At 45.2% G+C, this 27,802-nt stretch overlaps 1 protein-coding gene across 5 annotated transcripts in view; it reads right to left on the bottom strand.

Annotated features, from left to right (window-relative positions):
* Positions 1-9,681, bottom strand: part of AMPD3 (adenosine monophosphate deaminase 3) — a 51,047-nt gene extending 41,366 nt beyond the window's left edge. Inside the window, exon 1 of one of the 5 annotated variants that reach the window (XM_070425309.1) lies at positions 9,662-9,681. Coding sequence is in view for 1 of the 5 variants with exons in the window: in XM_070425307.1 (XP_070281408.1) it covers positions 517-541 (25 nt within the window). In the remaining 4 variants the exon portion in view is untranslated. Of the gene's footprint in view, positions 1-516; positions 626-1,331; positions 1,338-8,976; positions 8,998-9,270; positions 9,541-9,661 lie in introns of those variants that run through there. The other 4 variants (XM_070425311.1, XM_070425308.1, XM_070425310.1 and 1 more) reach the window with 4 other exon arrangements.
* Between the last annotated feature and the right edge of the window lie 18,121 nt (positions 9,682-27,802).

A 27,802-nucleotide genomic window follows, 5' to 3' on the forward strand; every position in this document is an offset into this window, starting at 1 on the left:
AACCCATATTAATCTCCTGCAGTGGGCCTCAGGCGCCTCCTATATCCTTGCTGTCTTCTGGGCATCCTTGGCAGACAGTCCCCACCTGTCACCCCCGCCCTCCCCCCCCTTCCCCCCCCCCGTGGCTCGTCTGTGTTCTCAGGCCTACAGACACAGGCCACATGGGGAGGAAAGCCCGCTCTGCAGGTGCCAAGCAGAGCTTCAGCTCCAGCTGCTTGTTCAAAGCTGGCTTTCAACTTTCTGTCAGCCACAGCCAGCAGGCGTGGGAGGCTTCGCTGGATTCACCGGCACTGGCTCGTGATACAGCTTATCTCACCCTTACATACGACACCCCGCCATGAGTCTGTAGAAGTGGCTGGGGTTAGAAAGCTGTAAAATGCCACCAATTTCAACAAACAGGAACTGTTCATGGCACCACAGTCCCTTCAGAAAGGAGGCACCGCGCCCCGTAGGTAAACAAATGAAGCTGTTTCCTGCTCTCGCCAGACTCCCACCGTCAGAACCCACGACACAGACCTGATCCTGGCACTGGAGTCTCCATGGCTGCTCCTGAGGATGCCACACAGGCAACGCACTCAGGCCGGGGCTGCAGGCTGGGCTGGGCAGGAGGCTGAGCTGAGTCAGTGTCAGCGCAGCAGCTGCTGGCTCCTATCTGCAGCTGCTGGGGTGGGAGGGCTCTGCTTTGCATATCTGTGAGCAGCCTTGAGCGAGAGCTGGAAATTCTCCCGTGAATATGAAATGGAAGTGGAAAATTTCCAAGAGTCCTAATGGGCTCAGGTCATGCCCATCATCCACGGCTGCTATACCCTGGCTGCAGTGCCCTGGCCCTGGCCCTGTTCACAGCCCTCTCCAGAGCAAGAAACTCAAGCCATGGACCAGCCTTCCTGACGCACCACAGAAGGGAAGCACAGCCTCCCTCTAACATCCAGACTCCTCCTGACAGCTGAGCAGTGCCCTGCAACACCATCACCTTTGCTGCCTCCCCTAGGAGGGCCCCGTCAAAACAACCTACTGAGGGCACCCCAGGACTGGCAGGGGAGCTCTGAGCCCAGTTGCCAAGGCGAGCTCCTCCCTGAACCTCCTCCTCTGGAAAGGACAGACTCAGACAGAGGGGAAACAAGCAGGAGCAAGCTGAGATGAAAAGCTGGCAGATCTAATTCCAGCCCTTCCTTTCTTGCCCCAAGGAACCTGCGTATCACAGGTGACTGGGCAGCCTGACAAGCTCTACCAGAGTGTGACTGTGCGCACGTACACACACACACACACACACACACACAGGAAGTATGTCCCACCCCACCCACCTGAGCCCAACCTCCCCCCCCTCTCCTTACTGCCACTCATGGCTCCTACGTGGGCCTCCAGCTCTGAGAAGCCTCCAGAGGCCTGGCTGAACTCAGCCTCCCGGCTACCAGCAGCTGCCGCTCCCACTGGGAAGGTGGGGCTGCCTCCAGTGACCCACAGAGCAGTCCTCTAAAGGCCACCAGGGTGGATTACAGCAGAATCAGGACGCAAAGCTCCACTCTCCATCTGCCCTGTAGAAAGACAGTCCTGGGTGGGAAGGCTCTGAACAGACACACGGCCTCCCGGTGGCTTAGATAAGTGGTGTGGGTCAGGGAAATAACCGTGAGCAAAATGGCTATTTCTGTGGTGCTGTTGACATCCTGGGGAGAAGAGCCCAGAAAGGAAGGGTCAGTTGTTTACCGGGAGGCTGGCTCTGGCCCTCATTTGGGCCTGAGTCACCTTCTCATGTCCATTCGTGAGGTTGTGCCTCCCTGAGCCCACATAATAGCTCCTGTGCGGACAGAGCAGGATTACATGGTTGACACACGATCCTTGGGCCACTGCTGAGCCTTAGCTACTCAGGGATTATGATCCACCTGTCCTCACAGCTGTTTCATAAACAGTGCAGCCAGCAGGCTGCAATCAACCTAGAGCAGTGGTTCTCAACTTGTGGGTCGCGGCCCCTTTGGGGATGGAACGACCCTTTCACAGGGGTCGCCTAAGACCATCGGAAAACACATATATAATTACATATTGTTTTTGTGATTAATCACTATGCTTTAATTATGTTCAATCTGTAACAATGAAAATACATCCTGCATATCAGATATTTACATTATGATTCATAACAGTAGCAAAATTACAGTTATGAAGTAGCAACGAAAATAATTTTATGGTTGGGGGTCACCATAATATGAGGAACTGTATTAAAGGGTCGCGGCATTAGGAAGGTTGAGAAACACTGACCTAGAGGGAGGGTAATATTTATTCATTAAATAATTAAACATCCTGAACTCATAGAGAAAACGAATCCAATCCCTTAGTCCTGTTCTGCCAGAGGGAGAAGAGGCAAATGATACCTTCTGCTGGTGTGTTTGGGGGAGGGGAAAGCTTGCTGGGGAGGGGGGGTGGGGCTGCAAGGGGAGCATCCCAGCTCATGCATCTGAGAAACTACCTGGACCCAATACATTCAGGGAATTTCATTCTGTACCCTGAACCAAACTATGGTTAGCCTTAGCCTCAACACGCATACTCCAAACTGTAGTCTATCGAACAGAAAAGGTTGGAGGCTTGGAAAACACTGCATACTATCGTCCCTTTTGGGGAGTCGTGCACAATTCATACTAGCGGATTCTAAACATCTGAGAAGTCCTGCAGTAAAGAAAGCTGCTTACCTTTGTTTAACCCAACAGGCTTATTTGACCCACCCCACCCCTGCCATCACAGGAAAAAGTACCTATTAATATCCCGTGGCCTGGGCTTTGGAAAATGCCTTCCACTATGAGCTTTCATTTCCCAACCAAGAGAAAGCTGTCTTCCTGGGCCCAGCTATGGGTGTGAGACCCATTCCATCGGGTCCAGTCAGAGACAGGCAGCACCCCCGCTAACATTACACAGGATGGAACAATGGGCAAGGATCCCACAGCCAAAGGGATTCAAGATCCTCCAGAATAGAGGTGATTTAAGAGGAAACTGGCTCTGTCTCAGGAGAGCAAGCTCCACTCAGGACCCCACAGTTCCACCTTGCGCCTGCCTAACATGTCCGTGCTCCTCATGGCCTAGAAGTCCCCTATACTGAGAAGCACAGGTCCCAAGCTCAAAGCCCTATTTCCCTTCTGAAGAAACAGCAAGACAATCTATGATAACCAGGCCCAGAACCTATATGTCTTGCCCAGGAGACCAGAATACATTCTCTTTTATCACTTAAGTGCCCCTTCAAACACCCAGGAACAGGAAAGGCTAGAATCCAATTATGTCCCCTCCCCAAAAGGATGCTGTGGGCTTGCTATCAGGGTTCATTTTCGGTTGCATTTACTGTACATGACTCAGATGGGAGTTGGCCAAAGGGGTTTCATCTGTTAACTATAGGCTCCATGATAGACCTTGCCCATCTCATTCACTACTGTGTTCCTATGCCTGAAATATAGTAGGCATCAGTAAATATGGTGAGTGAAGACATAAAACAATAAATAAGTGGATGAGTTCATAATTAATCTACTTATAGCAGGGGTCCTCAAACTACGGCCCACGGGCCACATGCAGCCCGCCGAAAACATTTATCCGGCCCACCAGGTGTTTTTTGCCACCGCTGTGTGCATAGGAATTTGTTCATAGTTGTTTTTTTTAAACTATAGTCCAGCCCTCCAACAGTCTGAGGGACAGTGAACTGGCCCCCTGTTTAAAAAGTTTGAGGACCCCTGACTTATAGCATGCTCAGAGTCATTACAATGTATGGTTAAAAATATGGACTCTAGCCAGACTAACTAGGTTTGAATCCTGTTCCATGACCTTGGGCAAGTAACTTCTAAACTTCTCTGGCTCAGTTTTATTCCCTATAAAATGGGACTAATAATAGTACTGACCTCATAAGTCGCCATGACAATCAAATTAGTTAGCATGTGCTTTACAAGTGTTATCTATCAACATCATTGTCACCAGGACATCAGATACGGGAGAGTCAAACTGAGAACATGAACATGAATTTTCATCTGGACAGTGTGTCCTTTTATTCAACAATATTTATGGAATATTATTGTGTACCTGGCTCTCTCTCTCTCTCAAGCTCTCCCTACTTAGGTACAAGGAAAAAGAAACCATGTTTAAATGTGAAATCTGATCAGGAGAAATAGCCTTCTCTATGAATGATACTTCTTGCTGAGTTTGCATGGCCAGCACTCCAGCCCTGAGCCCATCCTCTTATGCCCTAGACCAGCCGTGGGCAAACTACGGCCCGCGGGCTGGATCCGGCCCATGTGAAATGAATAAAACTAAAAAGAAAAAAAGACCGTACCCTTTTATGTAATGATGTTTACTTTGAATTTATATTAGTTCACACAAACACTCCATCCATGCTTTTGTTCTGGCCCTCCGGTCCAGTTTAAGAACCCATTGTGGCCCTCGAGTCAAAAAGTTTGCCTACCCCTGCCCTAGACCCTCGTATATCAAAGCCCAAAGCCATGGTCTCCTGTCCTAGGTAGGGAGCCAGCACACAGAAGAACGAAGAGATTAATATTTGGGGGGAAGAATCAGGAAGGCCAGTGAGCAGCTTTAGGGAGGAAAGGGTATCTTCCTGCTTTTCTCTGAGGCTACTGTTTTATCTTCCCATTATCTGGGATTGATCTGAGGCCATCTGAAGATTAATTCGCCTAGTGCAAGGGACAAAGGAAATAGGCCTCATCTCATACCATTTCTTGACCTAGCTGAGAGCCACTCCCTCCTCATCCAGGATCTCAGAAGGACTGAGGTGGGCTGAGAGGCCCAAGAATCTTCCAGAAACCCACCTATGCAGGCCCCATGATTTTTAGACAAGGCAGCCTCCTACCATCACCCTCAGAGTTGCAGCCAGGCCAGGCTACCGACCTCAAAACTGCTGTCAGCCCTCAGGAGGTGAGAGCTGATGGGTCTCTGTCGGCCTGGCTCCATGGCTTCAGGACCCGGCATTAATGCTTCACAGCCATGGAGGAATTTCTCCCATGAGGGTTCCAGCTGCAGCCAGCTTTTCCCTGAAGATGGACACTCGCTGGTTACCACATCCAGGGGGGAGAGCCAAGAAGGGCGTAGGACAGTGATGGCGAACCTATGACACGCGTGTCAGAGGTGACACGCGAACTCATTTTTTTTGGTTGATTTTTCTTTGTTAAATGGCATTTAAATATATAAAATAAATATCAAAAATATAAGCCTTTGTTTTACTATGGTTGCAAATATCAAAAAATTTCTCCCTAAAGACTCCATCAAAAAACTACTAGACTTACTACATGAATTTGGCAATGTAGCAGGATACAAAATTAACCCCAAGAAATCTATGGCATTTCTATACACCAATAGTGAACTTTCAGAAAGAGAGACTAAAAAAACAATCCCATTTACCATCACACCAAAAAAATTAAGCTACCTAGGAATAAACTTAACTAAAGAGGTAAAAGACCTCTACTCAGAAAACTACAGGACGTTGAAAAAAGAGATAGAGGAAGACATAAACAGATGGAAGAACATACCGTGTTCATGGATTGGTAGAATCAACATCATTAAAATGTCCATACTACCCAAAGCAATCTATAAATTCAATGCACTTCCCATTAAAATACCAACGGCATATTTCACAGATCTAGAACGAGCTCTCCAAAAATTCATCTGGAATAAAACAAGACCCCGAATAGCTGCAGCGATCTTGAGAAAGAACAAAGTAGGTGGGATCTCAATACCAGATATCAAGCTGTATTACAAAGCCACTGTTCTCAAAACTGCCTGGTACTGGCACAAGAACAGACATATAGATCAATGGAATAGAATAGAGAGCCCAGAAATCGGCCCGAACCAATATGCTCAATTAATATTTGACAAAGGAGGCAAGAACATACAATGGAGTCAAGATAGTCTCTTCAATAAATGGTGTTGGGAAAATTGGACAGATACATGCAAGAAAATGAACTAGACCACCAACTTACACCATACACAAAAATAAACTCAAAATGGATAAAGGACTTAAATGTACGACGAGAAACCATAAAAATTCTAGAAGAATCCAAAGGCAACAAAATCTCAGACATATGCCGAAGCAATTTCTTCACTGATACAGCTCCTAGGGCACTTGAAACTAAAGAGAAAATGAACAAATGGGACTACATCAAAATAAAAAGCTTCTGCACAGCAAAAGAAACCATCAACAAAACAACAAGAAAGCCCACTGCGTGGGAAAACATATTTGCCAATGTCATATCTGATATGGGCCTAATCTCCAAAATTTATAGGGAACTCATACAACTTAACAAAAGGAAGATAAACAATCCAATCAGAAAATGGGCAAAGGATCTAAATAGACACCTTTCAAAAGAGGACATTCAGAAAGCCAAGAGACATATGAAAACATGCTCAAAGTCACTAATCATCTGAGAGATGCAAATCAAAACAACAATGAGGTACCATCTCACACCTGTCAGAATGGCTATCATCAACAAATGAACAAACAACAAGTGCTGGAGAGGATGTGGAGAAAAAGGAACACTCGTGCACTGCTGGTGGGAATGCAGACTGGTGCAGCCATTATGGAAGACAGTATGGAGCTTCCTCAAAAAACTAAAAATGGAACTCCCATTTGACCCTGTGATCCCACTTCTAGGAATATATCCCAAGAAACCAGAAACACCAATCAGAAAGGATATATGCACCCCGATGTTCATAGCAGCACAATTCACCATAGCTAAGATCTGGAAACAGCCTAAGTGCCCATCAGTAGATGAATGGATTAGAAAACTGTGGTACATCTACACAATGGAATACTATGCTGCTGTAAAAAAGAAGGAACTCTTACCATTTGCAACGGCATGGATGGAACTGGAGAGCATTATGCTAAGTGAAATAAGCCAGTCAATGAAGGAAAAATACCACATGATCTCACTCATTCATGGATAATAAAGACCATTATAAACTTATGAACAAAAATAGATACAGAGGCAGAGCTGCCTCAAACAGACTGTCAAACTGCAGCGGGAAGACCGGGGAGGGTAGGGAGGCAGAAGAGGGGGGGCGGGGGTAAGAGATCAACTGAAGGACTTGTATGCATGCATATAAGCATAACCAATGGACATAAGACACTGGGGGGTAGGGGAGGCCAGGGGATTGTCAAAGGTGGGGGAAAAAGGGGACATATGTAATACCCTTTGTAATACTTTAAGCAATAAAAATAAAAATAAAAATAAAAATAATAAAAAAAAATTTCTATATGTGACATGGCACCAGAGTTAAGTTAGGGTTTTTCAAAATGCTGACATGCCCAGGTTGAAACAGCCCCGGTGTGGTAGGGACAACCCCGGTGAGGTTGAACGGCCCCCGTGAGGTAAGGACGACCCCGGTGAGGTCGAAACGGCCCCGGTGTGGTAGGGACGACCCCGGTGAGGTTGAAACGGCCGCCGTGAGGTAGGGACGACCCCAGTCAGGTCGAAACAGCCCCGGTGTGGTAGGGACAACCCCGGTCAGGTTGAAACAGCCCCGGTGTGGTAGGGACAACCCCGGTAAGGTTGAAACGGCCCCCATGAGGTAGGGACGACCCTGGTCAGGTCGAAACGGCCCAGGTGTGGTAGGGACAACCCCGGTCATGTTGAAACGGCCCCCGTGAGGTAGGGACGACCCTGGTCAGGTCGAAACGGCCCCGGTGTGGTAGGGACGACCCCGGTCAGGTTGAAACGGCCCCCGTGAGGTAGGGACGACCCTGGTCAGGTCGAAACGGCCCAGGTGTGGTAGGGACGACCCCGGTGAGGTTGAAACGGCCCCCGTGAGGTAGGGACGACCCTGGTCAGGTCGAAACGGCCCCGGTGTGGTAGGGACAACCCCGGTCAGGTTGAAACGGCCCCCGTGAGGTAGGGACGACCCTGGTCAGGTCGAAACGGCCCCGGTGTGGTAGGGACGGCCCCGGTGAGGTTGAAACGGCCCTGGTGAGGCTCAGACGGCCCTGGTGAGGTTGAGACTACTCCAGTGAGGTTGGGACAAATAAAGGGGACCAGTATGGACTGATGAACAGGGGTAGATACAGAAGCAGAGCAACATTGAACAGAATGTTAAACTACAGTGGGAAGCCTGGGGAGGGTTGGGGGGGGGGGGGGGATTAAGAGACCAACTGAAGGACTTATATGCATGCATATAAGATTAACCAATGGACACAAGACACGGGGCGGGGGGTAGGGGCCGGGGGAATGTCAAGGGGGGGAAAATAGGAGACATATGTAATACTCTTTGTAATACTTTAAGAAATAAGAATTATTAAAATATTTAAAAAAAAAAAAAAATGCTGACATGCCAAGCTCAAAAGGTTCGCCATCACTGGGTAGGACCATGCTAAAATTCCTCCCACTGCTTCCAGCGTTCACCTTAGCCCCTTTGCTATTTGTTATCACTAAGCTCAAGCACATACAAGGATCTAAGGCTCTGGGGAAATGACGCTCTGGTTGACAAGCCTCTCCTACTCCAGGGCCCCCCAAAACTCACCCAGAGCCTGTTGCCAGCCCAGACAAGCCATTAGCAGCCCTCCTCCCCCAACCCCCGCAGAGCAGTTGCCGGGAAGTTCAAGGGCAGAAGGCAGACAGCCAGAACACAATACACATCCCTTACAGGGAGAGAGCCAGAGGTAAGGGTGAAGGCCTGAACCGACCACATCACCATGTCATCCCGCCTTCCCCCTGGCTCCAGGTGGAAGTCCACCTCAGCAGTGAGCATCGGGCCAGTCCGCAGGCACCTAGAAACTTATCCCCGGCGCTTAAATGGCGGCAAATTTAATTTTTCTAAACCTTGAGAACCCAGTTTAGGCCGCCGGGGAGCTGAGATGCGGCTGGCTCACCTGAGGCCTCAGGAGCCCAGGCCACCGCAGAGACAGGACCGGGAGCCTAGGCGAGGACCCCGGCAGGGGAGGAGCTGGGCGGTGAGCGGGGCAGCCCAGAGCCCAGGTCCCCACCCAAGGTCAGCAGCGCAGCAGCGCGCACTCACCGGGTTCAGGGCCCAGGGCCATGCCTGGGCCCGAAGGGGACGGCCCGCGGGTCTGGAGCGCAGGTGGCAACGCTGGGCAGAGCGCACCGTGGGCACCGCGGCGGGGGCTGCCCGGCACCGCTGCCAGCCCGGCGGGATCCGGGCCAGGCCGCACCCCACCACCTCCTACCCCCACCCCCACCAGTGCAGCCTGCGGCAGGGCGGGAGCCCAGCGTTCCCGGGCGCAGCACTACGGGACCGGCCCGCCCGAGGGAGGAGGAAGAAGCCCGCGAGCCCCCCGAGTCGGTGCCCTACCTGGGCGCGGGGGCGAGGAGAGGCGAGCAGCCGACCGCACAGGGCCGCGAGCCGGGCGCCGCCACTCAGGTCCGCCCCGCCCGCCGCCGCCAGGCCCGCAGCCACCTGAGCGCCCGCCGCGCTGCCTGCGGGAACCTGAGACGCCGGGCGCGGCGGCCGCTCTGTCCTCGGCCGGAAGCGGCCAGGCTCCCCCGACCTCGCCGCCGCTGCCACCCACGGGCCCGAGGTCGCTCTCCGCGGTGTGTGGATTCGCCCCAACCTCCTCCCCGGCCCAGACTTTTCTCAAGGTGAGACTCTGGGGTCACGGCTGTCAAACAGGTGACTTGCTCCCTGGAGCTGAGCGCGCGCGCGCGCGCGCGCACACACACACACACACACACACACACTCTACCTTCTGGCTTATACACCGCCCCCCAAGTCCGCAATGACCTCCTAGTTACCAAAGCCAGTGAATGCTCTGCAGCTCCCCCGGATTTGAACCTGCTGGCCACGCCTTCCTTGAATGTTTGAGTACACAGTTTCCATAGTTGGCGCCACCTCCCCGCACTCCAAATTATGCACATACCTCCACTAGAAGGCCAGGGTCCCACAGCCGCCTGCCTTCTCTCTCATTCTTTTTTTAAAAAATATGTTTTTATTGATTTCAGAGAGGAAGGGAGAGAGGGAGAGAGAAACATCAATGATGAGAGAATCATTGATTGGCTGCCTCCTGCCCGCCCCACGCTGGGGACCAAGCCCGCATTCCTGGCATGTGTCCCCTCCGGTGATCCAGTGGTGACCTCCTGGTTCATAGGTCGAGGCTCAAGCACTGAGCCATGCCAGCGGGGCCTCTCCGCTCTCATTCTGCTGGCCCACTTTGGAGATCGCTCACTCCCATGGTTTTGACAACCTTCTGCCTGCTAATGACTCTTGAACCTCATCTCCAGCCCAGATGCTCCTGGAGCACCTCTCCACTGGGAGAATGCCCATTATTATTTTGCTATTAAGTTGTATTTATACTGCCCTAACCGGTTTGGCTCAGTGGATAGAGCGTCGGCCTGCGGACTGAAAGGTCCCAGGTTCGATTCTGGTCAAGGGCATGTACCTTGGTTGCGGGCACATCCCCAATGGGGAGTGTGCAGGAGGCAGCTGAATCGATGTTTCTCTCTCATCGATGTTTCTAACTCTCTATCCCTCTCCCTTCCTCTCTGTAAAAAATCAATAAAATAAATTTTTAAAAAAAGTTGTATTTATACTAAATAATAATTTAGTATTCCCACATGTATTTGTTGGAATTAGGTTCAGCTGATGGTAATAGAGACCCAGAAACCCAAAACAGCAGTAAGATAAATAAAACTTCCTCTCTCTCTCTCTCTCTCTCTCCCATGAAAACCTATCCAAACTCAAACTCTTCATTTCCTTCCAGAATATGCCAGAGCTCCCATCTTCACAGCCAGGGGAGGAATTTCTGGCTGCTAGCGCCAGCCCCTCTCCCCAGGTCACATGTGGGAAACATCTTGACTTTCCTCTTTTCATCTCTCTCATCAAGTTTGTCACCAAGGCGGGAAATGAAACTATTCATTGGTGAGCACCCACTATGTCTCATTTAAGCACTGAGTTTTATTCCTTCTACCTGTAGCCTGATATTTACAATTTACTTATTTATAAATGATAAGCACATGCAACTGTATTAATAGGTATTATAAGCACACTAAAAACCTTTAAAGAATTTTTTAAAAATATATTTTATTGATTTTTTACAGAGAGGAAGGGAGAGAGATAGATAGTTAGAAACATCGATGGGAGAGAAACATCGACCAGCTGCCTTCTGCACATCTCCCACGGGGGATGTGCCCGCAACCCAGGCACATGCCCCTGACCGGAATCGAACCCGGGACCTTACAGTCTGCAGGCCGACACTCCATCCACTGAGCCAAACCGGTTTTGGCAACCTTTAAAGAATTTAAAACAATTTTAAATTACTTCATTTTTAACGAATGGTAAATATACCTTTTTCTTTTCACTTTAAAGTTATTAGCAAAAATATGTTCGGTGATAGCAACATGATTAAAAAATGGGTTTAATAAATCTTAGTTCAATATTTTATGAGACTAGAAAGTATGCTTTTAAGTTCAGTTCATGTCAATACTTTGCCCTAATGGCTGTTATTGACACAACAAGATCTCACAAAGAAATAGACCCAAATAGAGGAATTATATCTTTGACTACTCTTATTAAATCATAATTCTCACTGTTTAAAACCCATCTATCAATTTTACAGATGTGAAATTCCACCAGAAAACTCTTTTGTCCATGAAGCTAATATCCTCAATGATATTTTCATCAATTGTTCTTGTGAATATTGTTGACAATGGAATTTTTTTTTTATTTCCTAAAACTCTTCATTTGGAAGTATATTCTTTTTAAAATATATTTTATTGATTTTTTACAGAGAGGAAGGGAGAGGGATAGAAAGTTAGAAACATCAATGAGAGAGAAACATCGATCAGCTGCCTCCTGCACACCCCCTACTGGGGATGTGCCCGCAACCAAGGTACATGCCCTTGACTGGAATCAAACCTGGGATTCTTCAGTCCGAAGGCTGACGCTCTATCCACTGAGCCAAACCAGTCAGGGCTATACTTCTTAATTTTGAAGACTATGGCTATGACAGTCTTATAGATGACACTGAAACTTCATTTTGGTATTAAAATCACATGATAATTTTGACAGTTCCAAACATCAATTTCTAAGTGCTTTCATGATAACATGATTCTTTTAAAGCCCATACCTAGGTTGCAGATTCAATCCCTGATTGGGGCCTGTGCAGGAGGCAATAAATCAATGTTTCTCACCTCTCTCTCTCTCTCTCTCTCTCTCTCTCTCTCTCTCTCTTCTTTTCTCTCTAAAATCAGTAAACATATCCTCCGGTGAGGATAAAAATAAATTTAAAAATTGTGAGGGTTGTACTACATAATGTAATGGTTGCACAACATAATTAATGCCACTGAAATGTTACGTAAAATTGTACATGTGAAAAGGGCAAATTTTATGGGCTATTTTTACTTTTTTTTTTTCTCTTAGAGAGAGAGAGTGGAAGGGAAGGAGAGAGAAAATGTAACCAGACAAACGATGGATCCGTGCTGACTGTCACTACTCAAGCCAATTAAGCAGAGAGGGTTGAATCATCTATGAGCATTTATTCCAATATTGCTGGTAGTATGGGAGAGCAGCAGGTTATTCACAAAAATCTACTCTGCAGCCTACCATAAACCAGCTGTTTATATAGCAAAAGGGCAGTTTACAGATATGCAAAAGAACTGGGGATCTTCAAAGGGCTAATGATATGCAAGGGCTGGGGTTACATGGGGAAATAGCCAAAGGGTGGACCAAATGGGCAATTATCAGGTAAGCAGAGGACTGACTGGGGATCTTTCTGTAACAAATCCTCATTAATCTTTCCATGATAATAGGCTGCAGGTTCAATCCCTGATGGGGAGGAAGGGCTGCATCCCCAGGTCAGCTCCTGCCAGGGTAGAAGCGCCTTCTTTAATCAGAATAAAACAATCATGGTTAACAGAGCATGATTGATATTTCTTACAAGACTAACTGGTTCCCCAACATTCTATTTCTGCCCCCTTTCAAAACATCGATTTATTGTTTCACTTATTTATGCATTCATTGGTTGATTCTTCTATGTGCCCTGACCGGGAATAGAACCTGCAATCTTGGAATATACAAATGACACTATAACCAACGCAGCCAGGGACAACTTTTATGTTCTATGTTTTACTAACGTTAAAAAATTCTTGAAAGCATAAAAAAAATTTTTTTAATGAAGTTTTAAAAGCACAGTTATTTCATAGATCCACTATTTCTTTGCATCATAAGTGTGAACAGAACAAATGGCTCTTCAACTCTCCAACTATCCCCTTCAGGAAGGGTGGTTTAAGAAGTGCTTGGAGGGAACAAAGGAGGAATCATGTTCTGTTTAGGACGGATCCAGGGAAGAAAGAGCAGCTGCTGGAGCACTTAACAAGGAATGATAAGCCAGAGGTCACTCCAACAGTTCTTGCAGAAATCACTGGACAAGCCCCAAACACCTCAGGATGGGCAAAGATTCCCATAGCTCATGATTTGTATAAACGGTGAGTCTTTGAGAAAAAGAAATCAGTTGGAAGTCATCTGTCAATGGTTCCCAAAAGGTAAGCTCCAGTCACTGGCCTATCTGTATATTTCATATCTACATCACACTCCAGGTAATCCCCACTTGAACCAGATCGATTTCTAGTTACCTACAGCAAAGTTCCCATCTTTTCTAAATAAATAGTGAAAGCCTGTCATTTACCAGTAATTTAGTATTCCCACATGTATTTGTTGGAATTAGGTTCAACTGAGGGTAATAGAGACCCAGAGACCCAAAACAACAGTGAGATAAATAAAACTATCTTTCTCTCTCTCTCTCTTTCTCTCTCTCTCTCTCTCCCTCTCCCTCTCTCTCTCTCTTTCTCTTTCTTTCTTTCTGTCACTAAATAGTCCAGAGTTGGGAAATACGGGCACTTCACAAATCCTCAGGCTTCTTCCGGCCACCACACTACCATTCTTCGAGTTTGGCCCTCATCCTTGTGGGGATTAGCAGTGTACCTTCCTTTGCTAAGAAAAGCCTACAGCTAGAGCTTTAGCCATTGTGTCCATGCTTTATGGAGCAAGGAAAAAGAAGGACTATATGATAGTTCTATTTTTAATGTTTTTGAGGAACCTCCATACTACTTTTCATAACAGCTGCACCATTTTGCATTCTCACATGAACAGGGTTCTAATTTCTCCACATGCTGGACAATACTTGTAGTCTTTTGTTTTCTTGGTAATAGCCATCCTAATGGGTGTGAGGTGATAGCTCATTGTGGTTTTGATTTGCATCTCCCTAATGATTAGTGGTGTTAAGCGTCTTGTCATATGCTTGTTGGGCTTTTGTACCAGTATATCTGCTTTGGAGAAATGTCTATTCAAGTCTTTAGCCCATTTTTAAAGTGATTTATTATTATTATTATTATTATTATTATTATTATTTTGCTATTAAGTTGTATTACTGTATGATCCATCAAACTCATTTCTGCATATTTATCCAAAAGAGTTTAAAACAGCATCTCAAAGAGAGAGCAGCACTCCCATGTTCACTTTAAGGCTATTCGAAATAGCCAGGTGTGGGTGCAACCTAAATGTCAATGGATGAATGGATAGAGAAATTGTGACATACACATACAGTGGTGTGGCGAGCGGCTACAGCATTTGGATAGGTTCAATCCTGGGACTAATGAGAGGGCACAATCCTCTCGTGGCAAAGCCACATGTAAGTCCACGTGTAAGTCCCAGCATAATTATAGCCAAAGGCTATTGTAAGCTTGACCTGTGGTCCTATGTGGCTGAGCAATATAGGCTGCGGGAGTTGCTGCAAGTAAACAAAGCTTGATCGGGTGCATGTAATTGAGTAGATTTGAAACCAGAAAGAACATTGTAAACATCTTGACCATGCCCTTACTTTGCCTCGTGGAATCTGGCTATAAAATAAAGACTCGGCTTGCAGTCTATGGCGCTGTCTCTCCATCAGAGAGCACCATCCCACCTTGACCCACCTTTCTTCTCTTGTCTGTCTTTTCTCCATCCTTCACCGCCCCACCCTCAGGTTCACCCATGGTCGTGCTGGCTCAGCACACAGTGGGATATTATTCAACCTTAAAAAAAAGGAATGGATGAATCTTAAGGAGATTATGCTAAGTGACATAAGCCAGTCACAGAAGGGCAAGTGCTGCATGATTCCACTTATATGTTCTCTAGAACAGCAAAACCCATAGAAACAAAGAATAGAATGATGGTTGTCAGGAGCTTAGGGGAAGGGGAGAGAAAAATGGGAAGTTCCTAATCAACATGCATAAAATTTCAGCTATGCAAAAATAAATAAGTTCTAGAGATCTGCTGTTCAGTTTTGTGTCTATAGATAACAATACTGTCTTGTACACTTAACCTGTTAAGAGGGTAGATCTCATGGTAAGTGTTTTTACCACACAAAGGAAAAGACGAAGGAAGGAAGGGAAGGAGGGAGGAAGGAAGAGAGTACATGCCAAATGTTTTTAATGAAGCCACATGTCAGACTTCCACTTATCTTCTATTGACCACACTGAGCAACTTTGTAACATCACTGACAATGACATTGGTATTTTTTCCTCTCACACATAACTTCAATAAGGCATAGCCTTTCTACTGAAATATAACTGCTGATTTTCATGTAGGTCCAAGGTTACCAGAATTATATATTGTTTCACCTTCTCTTACTTGGGAAGCCAATCTTAACATGTTAAAAGTCCTCCAGGCAGTCATCTGTAAAATATCTATTGAGCATCTGGCAGGTGTCAGGCACTAGGTCCTAGAACATTGATGTTCAGAACACAGTTCTTGCCTTCATAGCGGTTATCAGCTAAGGAGCATTGATCAAATGACCCCACGAAAACACAACTTCCAACAGTGATTGTGCTGTAAAGGGAAAATGCAAGAGTTGTATTAGAGCAGAACAAGAAAATCTGACCTCCTTCTGGGTATGAGCAAGGAGAAGGTTCTAAGCATTGGTAGACATTGGGATAGCATGTGCAAAGGCCCTGAGAGAATTTAGGGAAACAATACCCAAGTCATTCCCTCCCACTACACAGAAATAAAGCTTTATTTCTGTTATGTATTCATGATTGAACATTCTGTTACATTTACACAATAAAAGCTCAATTTCCATTGTGTACAAATTTCTTATTTTATGGAAGGAAGTGGCCTGAGTAAATAAAACCAGATTTAGTGCTCCAGGGTAGTATTGCTTTTAAATTAACTTTTCCAAATCCAGTCACTCCCAGCGTTTATTAAATTTATAACAAACCTGTTTCCTCATGGCCACACTCCCCAGCCTCTTGTGTTTTCTGAGTATGTCCAGTTCTGTGTCTGTCAAACATTCCTTCCGTGTGAGTGCATGTTGAAAGTTAGTGGAGAAAAATGCCCTTTTCCCCCTGCTGTTTTGTAAGCCTCTAACATCTTCATTTCTTTTGCCAAAATGATAGAGGAGCACACTAGTGCAGACCCTGTGCAGGTACTCCAGTGCGGGGTCCCCCGCCCCCACCACCACACCCGCTCCTTCTTCAGTGGGCTCTGACTTTAATCACTCACCTTCCTCCAGGGTCTGGCCTTCTCTTCAGTTCTTCTCCAGAGAGCAAGTGAAATGAGATCAGAGTGATGTCAGTGGTCCTGGGCTATAGCATCACTCTAGCCTTCCTGCCTCCTAATGCCACCCCCACCACCACTGCTACTTCAAATCAGATCTACCTCATCGATATCTATCCCCAGGAAGCAAGCCTAAATGCATGGCCAAATTTCATTCCTACCAGGGATCTCTGAAGTATGTTAACGAAGTCATAATTTCTAGCCTTACCTTCTATGGTTTCCTCGTACGCCTCCCCTGCAGGAGTCCACCACTTAAACCTCTACCTCCATCCTCATCTCCAGAACTGGTTGCTGAGAGCCAGTCTCAAGGGGCCTCCCAAGGCTATCCACAGAATGGCCTCTATATCTGAGGTCCCAGCAGCAAACAGATGGTACATTCTTATTAGGATTGTTTGTTTATGTTAATCCTCCCCTGAGGATTTTTTTTCCATTGCTTTTTCAGAGAGTGTGGAAGGGAGGAAGGGAGATCGAGAGGGAGAGAAACATGGATGTGAGAGAGACACATTGATCGGTTGCCTCCCACATGTGCCCCAACTGGGGAGTGCACCGCAACTTAGGTAATGTGCCCTTGACCGGGAATCAAACCTGAAACCCTTTGGTGCCAAGGCTGATCCTCTAACCACTGAACACACCGGCCAGGACAGGATAATTGATTTAATAGCTAATTTGTTAGAGGGACTATTAGGAATATTAGAAAGTGGTAGATAATTTAATGGAGGGACATATTAGGATGGTTGATTTAATAGAGGAACTGCAAAGATGCAGGAAGGGTATAGGAAACCGTGAGGATTTGTACAATACTCCAGGGCTAGTAAAATCAGGTGTTACCTCCATGTCCCTGAAGAGAGAAGGCGAAAGGGCACTGATTTCCTGGCAGGCTTCCAATAGAGCCAGGTGCCAAGTTATCTTACTTGTCTCTTGTTACCTGGCCAACTCTTTTGGTCCTGGTAAGCTCTCTCCCTCACAGCCCAATCTTTACCTCCAGACCCCTCACAAGATCTCACCGAGTTCCTGTCCAGGAGTTACTTGGGAGCACAGGGTTTTCCTGCCTCTCACCTGGCCTGCAGACCTGCCTATGAACCTGATGACTGCAGGCACCTGGCTGACCCACCTGCCCCTCTAGCTTCTCTCTCCTTCTCAGCGGAGGATCTGGAAGCCATACTAAGAGTCACTGCCTTGGCCCGCTCACCTCCCTTTCCTTTTGTTAGCTGGTGACTGGTGCCCAATCAGGCTGGCCATTGAAGTCATGACCAGTTCTTATGGCAGCCTGATGTGGAGGCCTCTGACCCTCCTTTTCAGACCGACATGGTGTGGTCTAGGTAGTGGGTCAGGCAGCGGTGTCCAATCTGCTTCCCAGGGTTATCCACCAGGAGGGGGAAGGACCCCTCCCACCACCCCGTCCCTGTCCTCCAGTGGTCACTATTAAGCAAGAGGGCCTAGTACTCCCACAGACATTTCAGTGAAACAGCCCTGTTTTTATTCATCTTCCATTACAGCCCCTCCCTCTGAGGCTGGGCCAGAGTAACATGAGCGACAGGCAGAGGCTAGAGCCTTTCCCTAAAGCAGTGGTCGGCAAACTCATTAGTCAACAGAGCCAAATATCAACAGTACAGCGATTGAAATTTCTTTTGAGAGCCACATTTTTTAAACTTAAACTATATAGGTAGGTACATTCTTATTAACTTAACTAGGGTACTCCTAAGCTGACCTTTGCTAAAAGTATCCTCAATCTGAGGGGTTGACCTCAGCGAACGTACCCCCACTTCTTCTAACGCCACTTCTTCAAAATAGACTCGCCCAGGCCGAAAACCGACTTCTGCGCATGGGCCACGAAGTTTCAATCGCACTGTACACGTGCCCACACGTGGCATTTTGTGGAAGAGCCACACTCAAGGGGCCAAAGAGCCGTGGTTTGCCGACCACTGCCCTAAAGGTTTCTAGATCCTTCTGAGAACAGATTGCTGCCTACCCTCCGTCTCCACAACTGCTCCAAATGCACCCGAATGCATCTGAATCTACAGCCCTGACTCAGGACACTAGCTGCCCCGGCCGGACCTAGGCTCTTGTACTGCTGTTAGGGGACAGCTCTGTCCAAGCAGTCACTCCACAGACTTTCCGAATATTCTTCTTTCTGTCTAGATGTCAGCAGCTAAAGTCACGCAGCCTAGTTTATTAAATGTTCTCTGTCCAGCGCGTGGGATTTCAGGGAGGGGAGTTGCATGTCCTTCTTATACCCCTTGCAATTGATAATTGTGGTTTTAATAGGAAAAAAATTTAATGTAATAGCATGTTTACCAAGATCATATAGTAAATGCTCATGATAGAACATTACAGAGCAGGATTTTAACTATGTGAAAAATAAGACAAATGAAATAAAATAAAAACCTGGGCACACAAAAAAGTGTCAGGAGATTTGTTTTAAATACTATCCTAGGTTCTGGGGCTAAGGGAAGGGCATTCCCTAATTCCCCAACAGGCTGCCCACAATCCTTTTTGGCCCCAGACTTCTGGGTGTTCATTGGTCAATAGAAAAGACACTAGGACTAGGAATGTGATTTTATCCAAGGTAAGGAAAAGATACATGTAAGAGCTGAAGAATTTTGGGGTGCTCTGGAATAGGAGGGATGGAAAGAAGAGAGAATGTGAACTGTGAGGGAAGAGTCTAAATAAAGAAGGGAACCCAAAAACTTGACAATAGAACAGGGCCAAATCGAAAAGACTGACAATGAAAAATTCCCTGTGAGTTGGAGGGGAATGCATATTAGATTTTAAGTGGTTTCCTATTGTGTGCTATGCTGTAATACCATCTCTACAACCCCCACATCTTCAGTAAAAATCTCTTATTAAAAAAATCTCATAATGTTGGTTTTGGGGGGAATCAAAGAGAAGAGATCATGGCAAACTGCAATGTGAACAAACACAGGAGCTGAAGTAAGACAAGCCCTCTTGTACTAGCCAAGCTGGGCTAGGCTATAGCAAACATATTAAAAAGAAACAAATGAAACTCAGTAGTTTAACACATCAGAGTTATTATGTTCCTTTTCTTTTTATTGATTTGAGAGAAAGAGAAACATCGATGTGTTGTTCCACTCATTTATACAGTCATTGGTTCTTGTATGTGCCCTGACTGAAGATCAAACTTGCAACCTTGGCATTTTGGGATGATGTTCTACTCAACTGAGCTACCTGGCCAGGGCTCAGAGTTATGTTTCTCATGTTGCTTCTATCACAAGCCAGTGCAGGTCAGGCAGCTCTCCTGCTTGGCTTTCCTCCAGTGACTCAGAGATCAGGTATTTCCACTATTGATGAGTCTTTCACTGCTTGATGTGTGGAAGAAGGGAGGTTGAGTGACCAAGAACACCACTAAAGCAGTGCGTGCCTTGGAGAAAACTTATACCATTAAATCTACATCTTAAAAAATAAGATTTGAGTTTCCAACTCAAAAGCTAGAAAAAGAACAACAAATTAAACCCCCAAAAGAGGAAGGGAGGAATAAAGATAAGAGCAGAAATCAATGAAATTGGGGGCGGGGGGGAATACAATAGAGAAAATCTACAAAGTCAAAACTTTATTCTTTGAATAGATTAATACGATTAATAAACCCCTAGCAAGACAAATCTTGGAAAAGAGGAAGCAAAAACATCCATACCAAAATCAGTAATAAAAGTGGAATATCACCACAGACATTAAATACATAAAAAGAATAATGAGGATATGATAAAATTTATGTCAATAAATTGACATTTTATATGCCAATATTTATGCTATTGGAAATTTTAGGTAAAATATACAAGTTTTTAAAAATACAATTTACAAAATGTCCACAAAAATAAATAGAAAATGCCAATAGTCCTATATGTATTAAAAAAATTGAATCTGAAATTAAAACTCTTCTCATAAAACTGTAGCCTCAAATGTATTCACACAAAAAAATTAAGGAATAAATAATATTGACCTAAACAAGTGCATTTAGAGGCTAGAGGAAGAGGGGAAACATCCAAACTCATTTTTTAAGGCTTGCAAAACCTTGATGCCGAAAGCTCAGGAAGACATTACAGGAAAGGAAAATGAATGGCCAATCTTAGGCTGGGGAATTTAGAGGAGCACATGGTGAGCCTACTGGGTGACAATAACGGTCTCCACCACAGCATACTCTTCTGGCCATTAAATACCCTTTTGTTCTCTTCTTCCCACAAGTAGAACACCTCAGCTGCTCCTCACGGAAGACAATCCAGAGCCCACCTGGCATTGCTTTCCACAGTGACTTCTCTTAGACCAAAGACCTGAGAACTAAAAGGGCAAGGAGTCTGCCTCATACTCAGACCAACATACAAATATCCAATGATGGAACAGGAATCGGGTAACTTCAATCAACACTCCCATTGGGAAAAGGGAAGACTGAGAGACCCACAGCAGTCACGGTCTGCAGATACACTGGTATTGCGATGCTGAAACTCCATGGGCAGATAGTACAAAGGATGCCTATCCTGGGCAGGAACTCTCTCACCCACTGTTCTTTGCCATCCTTGGCATCACTCTCTGAGGGGCTTCCCCCTGGACCCTTACTCTCCTTGGCTGCATCTAAGGAGGGAGTTGAGAATTGCTCTCCTTATGGGTTGAGCAACTTCCTGCCAGAGGTTGTTTCAAGGCTAAACTAACAGACTCATGCTTTTTACACAGGCTTGTGGTTTTCTGACAATACAGTTTCCTCCAAAATTTGGGAAGCCTCTGATCTATTTGCATCCAGACCGTTTCATTTGCCAATATCCACACTCAACGTACCTTTTGTAAGACAGAGTTTTCAAATGTGCTTTCTTCTTACCCAAGTGATAGTGATTTCTGGCTAGACCAGAGGATCAAAACACCTTTACCAGCTATTGTCCATGGTTCACTTGAATCCACTGGGATGTGTTCTTGGGACTTTGTCACTCCAAGTCTTTTAAATTCCCATCTCTTACTATTTTTTGAGAACGAGAAGCAGTCAACTTTTCTAACTCTGCAGGCCTCAATATTCTGGATTTTGTCTATTCCATTTCATTTCTACTGGCAAAACATCCAATTCTCTTTTTGTTTGATTGTTTGTTCTAAAAAGCTGGAATAATTTCTTATATGGCCCCTCTGTGTATATGCCTCATGTACTAGTATATCCAAAGACGTGATGTGAATTCTGCTGAGTCAGTGCAAGGCACACACTTTCAGGTATCTGAGCTACTCAAATGAAGAAGTACAGTTACTGAAATTCAGTGACCCTTTCCTTCCAGAGCAAACCTGATGTTTCACTAACACATTAGGCTGCTGTGTACCTGCAGAAGCAGTGAGCAACCCCTCTGCTCACCGTTTTGGTCATTGCCCGGTCCCTTTCTGGGTATGAGACCTTACTCAGTAAAATGAACACAGAGAAGACCAGAAGGAAGGGACCAGTGACCCAGGGATGAACCTCCAGCAGTGACATCAATTCTCTAGCTACCTCACCTCCTGGAGAGAAATTCTGATGTATTTTTAAAATAGTCCCACAGAAGGACCCCAGTAGGATTGAGCCCCAAATGCCCAAAGAAGTGACTCACTTATTAATTTACCCTTCATTGAGTGTGTCCCTTTCCCTTTATTATTTCTCCAATCCCCAGATAAACTAGTTGCACCCAAATCCTTGTCTCAAGATCTGCTTTTAGTTAGAACCAAAATTATTTAAACTGGTCCAAATGAACAGAAAATAGCCAAAGCTATGCACTTTAACAAACTGCTCACTATCCATGTGCAGTATTAGTATATTATGTGCCAGGGTTGTGAATCTTATTGTTAAGGGAAGGGGATCAAAGTTATTGTGCCTCTATTCTTTTTTTATTTTTAAATTGAGATCTAATTTGCATACCATAATATTCACCCTCTTAAGATGTATACTTCAGTGGTTTTGAGTATACTCACAAAGTTGTACAACATGTTCCCATAGTCCAAATCTGTAGAGAATTTTTGTGAGTTTATTTGAGTCACATTAATGACAATTGCTAGGAAGCAAAATCTCAATAGATTGAGAAAATGCTCCGGAGAATGGCAGTTTTGCAGTTTATTTAATGCATTAGAATAAAAGGAGGAGATATAAGGAGAGTTACATGAAATCCACTGGTGGTAGAATAAGGGGGTGAGAGACAGCAAAGCAAGGAAATCTCTAGGATTTAATAAAAAGTAAATCAGAGAGACATATACTTTCATGTTGGTGGGTACAGAATAGTTAATAATTAACATTTATAGCACATAGAGAGGGCATGTGAGAAACAAGATAACAATGTGGCCTTGTGCTCTAGGGAGTGCAGGGGTTGTGCCCTGAAGGGTCTGGAAAAATGAGATTATACTGACATTTAAAGGTATATTATCTTAGATGCAAAATGAGCTCACTTAAGGTAAAGATTGATCTTTGTCAAGGAAGCTACAAGCCTAGCCCATGACTACCAGTCATAGCTTGCTTTTAGTTAGGAAACTTTATGTTCAGACCATCCTATGTGGAACCTGAGTTTGTAAGGCCCACCTGAACTTGCCAGGTTTCGTATGTGGCCTTTTTTTTCTTTTGTCCACAAACAGGAGGAGGCATCATAGTTAAGTGATGTGGGTTCTGGAGCCAGGCTGTCTGGTTTCAAATCTCGGATCTACTGCTTAATAATTATGTCACCTAAGATACCATACTTAACCCCTATAAGCTTCAGTTTTCCTCACCTGTAAAGTAGGGATTAAGTAGTACCAACTTCCTAGGTTTATTGTCAAGATGAACTGAGACAGCCCTACCCAGTTTGGCCCAGTGGATAGAGCGTCGGCCTGTGGACCAAAGGGTCCCGGGTTCGATTCCCGTCAAGGGTACATACCTTAGTTGCAGACTACTCCCCTGCCCCGGGCTCTGGTCGGGGCTTGTGCAAGAGGCAACCAATCGATGTGAAAGTGTTTCTCTCACTTGATGTTTCTCTCTGTCTTTCCCTGTCTCTTCTACTCTCTCTTAAAAATCATTGAAAAATATCCTTAGGTGAGGATTAACAACAACAACAAAAAAGATGAAATGAGACAATCCATGTGAAAACAGTGCAGTGCCTAGCACCCAGTAAGTGTATAATAGATGTTACATAATATTAATTAAAGAGCTGGGAAATAACGCGACAGGAAAGAAAACATGCAGTGAATGTTATTGCTGGTAATGATATTCCTTTTGCACGCCTGATTGGAAATGTGCTTATCTGGGAGCCCCAAGCAGTGGCAGAGAAGTGCATAGTCAGATAAATGAGGTGCTAATGGACCTATTTATGAGATGAACAGGACCTGAAAATGTATTAGCTCTTAGGAGTGCATGATCCAAGTCTGAGAATGTCCCCCTGAGGACTTAGGAGAGGAGAGGCTTAATTGGAGTGCAATGTAAATCTCAATCACAATCCTGCCCACAGGAGAGGAGCTGCCTGCCCCGTGGCAGGAGGCTCGGACTGCACTTTGACGGCCTCTGATATTCCAAACCACATGGGTCTGCAAACCCAGGCTGAGGGACTGGAGAGAAACCAGTGAGTGTGAGTATGTCAGTATGACTCTGAGTGGGCTGGACTATGGGCTCTGGTTGCTGCTGCAGCTAAGAGGTAATGTTGCAAGGAAGGGGACCAGTGAGATAAAGTTCTCACCTGAGCTATGGGTGGTCAAGCCAGTGTTTGAATTCAGGTCTTCACCTTAGAGGTGACAGAGCATATTCGATAAAAGCACGGGTTCTGGAGTTAGACTGACTAAGTTCAAACCCCAGCACTTCCCCTGAATTAACTGTGAATCTGAACCAGTCACTAACTCCTCCAAACCGAAGAGTCTTCATCAATCAGCTGAATTTGCATTATTGTGTTGGCTGCCTTCTATTTGCCCTTCCAGATGCACTCTCCACCCTTCTCTACATGCCCAGGGGCACCATGGCCCTTTGCCCTCCAGTTGTGTCCAAGAAATGGGCAGATGGAAGGAGAGTAAAATCTTGGTACTGTGTGTATTTCCTTCCATCCCATGCTACTGGGTGTTAATGTAAGACACATTCAAACCTGTAAAGAATTTTTGTGAGTTTATTTGAGCCAAACTGTCGACAATTGCCAGGAAGCAGAATCTCAATGCATTGAGACAATGCTCCGGAGAATGATGGTTTTTCACCCATCTTTATAAATTACCATCAAAGGAGGAGATGTAAGTGTGTTACATGACATCCATTGGTGATAGATTGGGAAGGTGGGAGAAAGCAAAGCAGGGGAAACCTCTGGGGTAGCATAAGTAAAATAATAGATACATGTACATGCTTCTTTTACATAGCTGGGTACAGGATAGTTAACAGTCAACCATTAACACGATAACAATAGCAATGAGGGAATCTGTGGTCTCTGCCCTATTACCCTGGCACATGGGTTGTTCCCTGAGGGGTCTGGAAAAAGGGAAGTTACAAGTTACCCTGACATTCCAAAGGTATGTTATCATTGGTGCAAAAAGACAACAGGCTCTGTCAAGATCGCAGTTGATCTTTGTCAGGGAAGATACCAGCCTAGGACATGACTACCCACCATAGACTGCTTTTTAATTTAAAAGTTTTAATTTCAGATCATCCTTTGTGGTTACTTTAGGTCTCTGAGTTTGCCAGGCCACCACGCAGGCCTTTCCTGAGCTAGTCAGGTTAGCGTGTGGCCCCTTTTCATCCACATGGGTTACTTCCATCCCACACTCTGGATATTCTTTATGGTATGCAAATCATGGTATGCAAATTACAACGAAGTTAACTAATTTTTTTTAAGTGGGAAAAAAAGTAGACCTAATAATTGCCTCACAGAGTTTGTGAAAATTAAATGAATCCATGTGGTCTCTACTAACTCTGATGGTTCCCATACAAGTCTGGAAAGTGAGGTAGAGGGTCTGAGCAAATCTCAACATGTTCTAATGTCCTGCAACAGAGATAATGTCAACAGCGCCGCAGACTGCAGTCTGGGAGTTAATATGTAATTTGGTTTGTTTGTGTTTCCTCATTTGGAAACTGCCCTGCCCTCTTCTAAGGGAGTCAAGTCCTGGGGAGGCGGTGGGGCAAATGCTCAAGCTGGCCAGACAGAGCATTCCATCCCCGGACACAAGGAAACACAGGACATCTAAGCAAGGGCCAGTGGAGTCCTCTGAGGAATTGGTTGAGTTACTAGGAGTCTCATCGTCTAAATTCACCAGCTTAAGGATCCTAAAAAGCCTGGAGTTTCTGGGATTCTTTCAATATGTAGAGAAAATGTGCTAGAAAAGAAATTCAACGTAGACAAAAGTCATCCCAAGGGACAGAAGAAAATAGAGAAACAGATTGCTGGCAAAAACATTTTGGGTTTCTTGGTTCAGTTTTCAGTTATGAGATCCAATACGTTCTCTTTTTGTCTAGACTCTAGGCTAATTTGAAATAGATACCTGTTATTTGCAATAGAAATAGTCCTACCGGTTAACCTTATAAGCTCTTCTAAGTTTAGGTACTTTCAGAATATTTCCTTTGTCTTAATAGAAGCTCTGAGAAATGAATGGGTGCTGAAAAATTTCTTTCCATTTTTTCTGGTAGAAAAAACACACACCACCTAATATGTTAAGAAACACATCCAATTTGCACAGCAAGTCAATGTTGGTGCCGACTGAAGAGCACCAGTCCTGTCAGGGCTGTTTTATGATTTTCATGAGCCCCAGACACTTTTGCTTTCATGAGCTCCTTCCTCCATTAAATGATATTTTTAATGCATTGGTATGAAGACAAATATAGTCCTAACTGCGTTCATTATTATTTATTAAATTACTTTAAAATCATTTTTTGTTCTGTTTTAAAAGAAATTAAAATATTTTCATGGGTCCTTGGCCCTATTTAGCCTAAAGGATAAGTTGACCCTGAGTCTTGTTTGCAAAAGAAAGAACGAAGCATGGAAATGAAATGATATATGTGAATATACTAAAGTACTCTGTTGACCCTAAGTCACTGAACTAATGTAAGGACTATTCGTTACTAAAAAGGTGCTCTCCGGAAGGTATGTGTGTGGTCATGAAAAGGTTAAACACCAAAACCCTAAGTGGTTACGGAAGAGGGATGTTTAATGGAAGGAGACCACAGGATGGAGAATCAATGACTTTGGCAGTAAGGAGCCTTTTACAAGTCAGCAGCCACCCTTTTCAACCAGCCCCATGAGCATGACAGGCCCAGCATGAGGCACAAAGTAGATGCCAGTCTTGGGCACAGCGGGAGGCTGTCAGAGACAATCAGACACATCTAGGTCCTGCTCTTCAACTGGACAAGGCTGGCAGAAGCCGCCTAGAGGGATCTGGGCCAGGGAAGAGCTTTGGGAGCAAGGCTGGAAAGAGAGCTTTTATCCAGGTAGCCATAGGCAAAGTGGTGCCAGAAGCATGGACCAAATGTCAAGTGCAAAAGGTAAAGTGAACCCAAAGATGAAAAGATGACAGGTCAGGAACAACAGGGATCAGGGACAAGCCCGAGCACAGTGTACGGAGCTGCCAGGAGAGGTTCTGGCCCATAGCTATGAACCAGAGGGCATTTGGGGCCTGTTCTAATGTCATGTTGACTCTGTGGACCAAAGGCAGCCTCTGGTACCTTGAGGAATCCGTGGGGAGCCTGACACACTGGAGGAAAACAACCCTTCTCAAAAACATAGCCACTGAAGATTTTCTCTTTTATTGTGAACTTTGAGCAACGGCTATTGGACAGACTGGGAATTGTCTGCTCTTGATGATAATCCCCATTTCAAGGAAGTAAATAATTTCATTGCAGACAACACAGGATTAGGAAATAAAACTAGGCTAAGACAACAAAAGAACAGGATGCTGACAGAATCAGGACAGAGGTGCATTCCTCGGCCACATCTGGCTCTATGTGTCAAAGTCCCCTTAGCGAAGAGGGGTTAGCAGCAGTAACTGAACAACACTCCATCTTCTTTGTGGTTATGTGTGTTTATACATTTGCTGAAATCCACTTGTATAGTAGTTCTCATCTCCTAGCGTCAGCTAATCATTCTGGAGTCTAGAGCAGTGATGGCGAACCTTTTGAACTCGGCGTGTCAGCATTTTGAAAAACCCTAACTTAACTCTGGTACCGTGTCACATATAGAAATTTTTTGATATTTGCAACCATAGTAAAACAAAGATTTATATTTTTGATATTTATTTTACATATTTAAATGCCATTTAACAAAGAAAAATCAACCAAAAAAATGAGTCCGCGTGTCACCTCTGACACGCGTGTCATAGGTTTGCCATCACTGGTCTAGAGCCGGTGGTTCTCAACCTTGGCTGCACATTA

Source organism: Myotis yumanensis, unplaced genomic scaffold (genome assembly GCF_028538775.1).
Source record: "Myotis yumanensis isolate MYYU_CA2020_CCGP unplaced genomic scaffold, mMyoYum1.0.hap1 SCAF_10, whole genome shotgun sequence".
Classification (NCBI taxonomy): Eukaryota; Metazoa; Chordata; class Mammalia; order Chiroptera; family Vespertilionidae; genus Myotis; species Myotis yumanensis.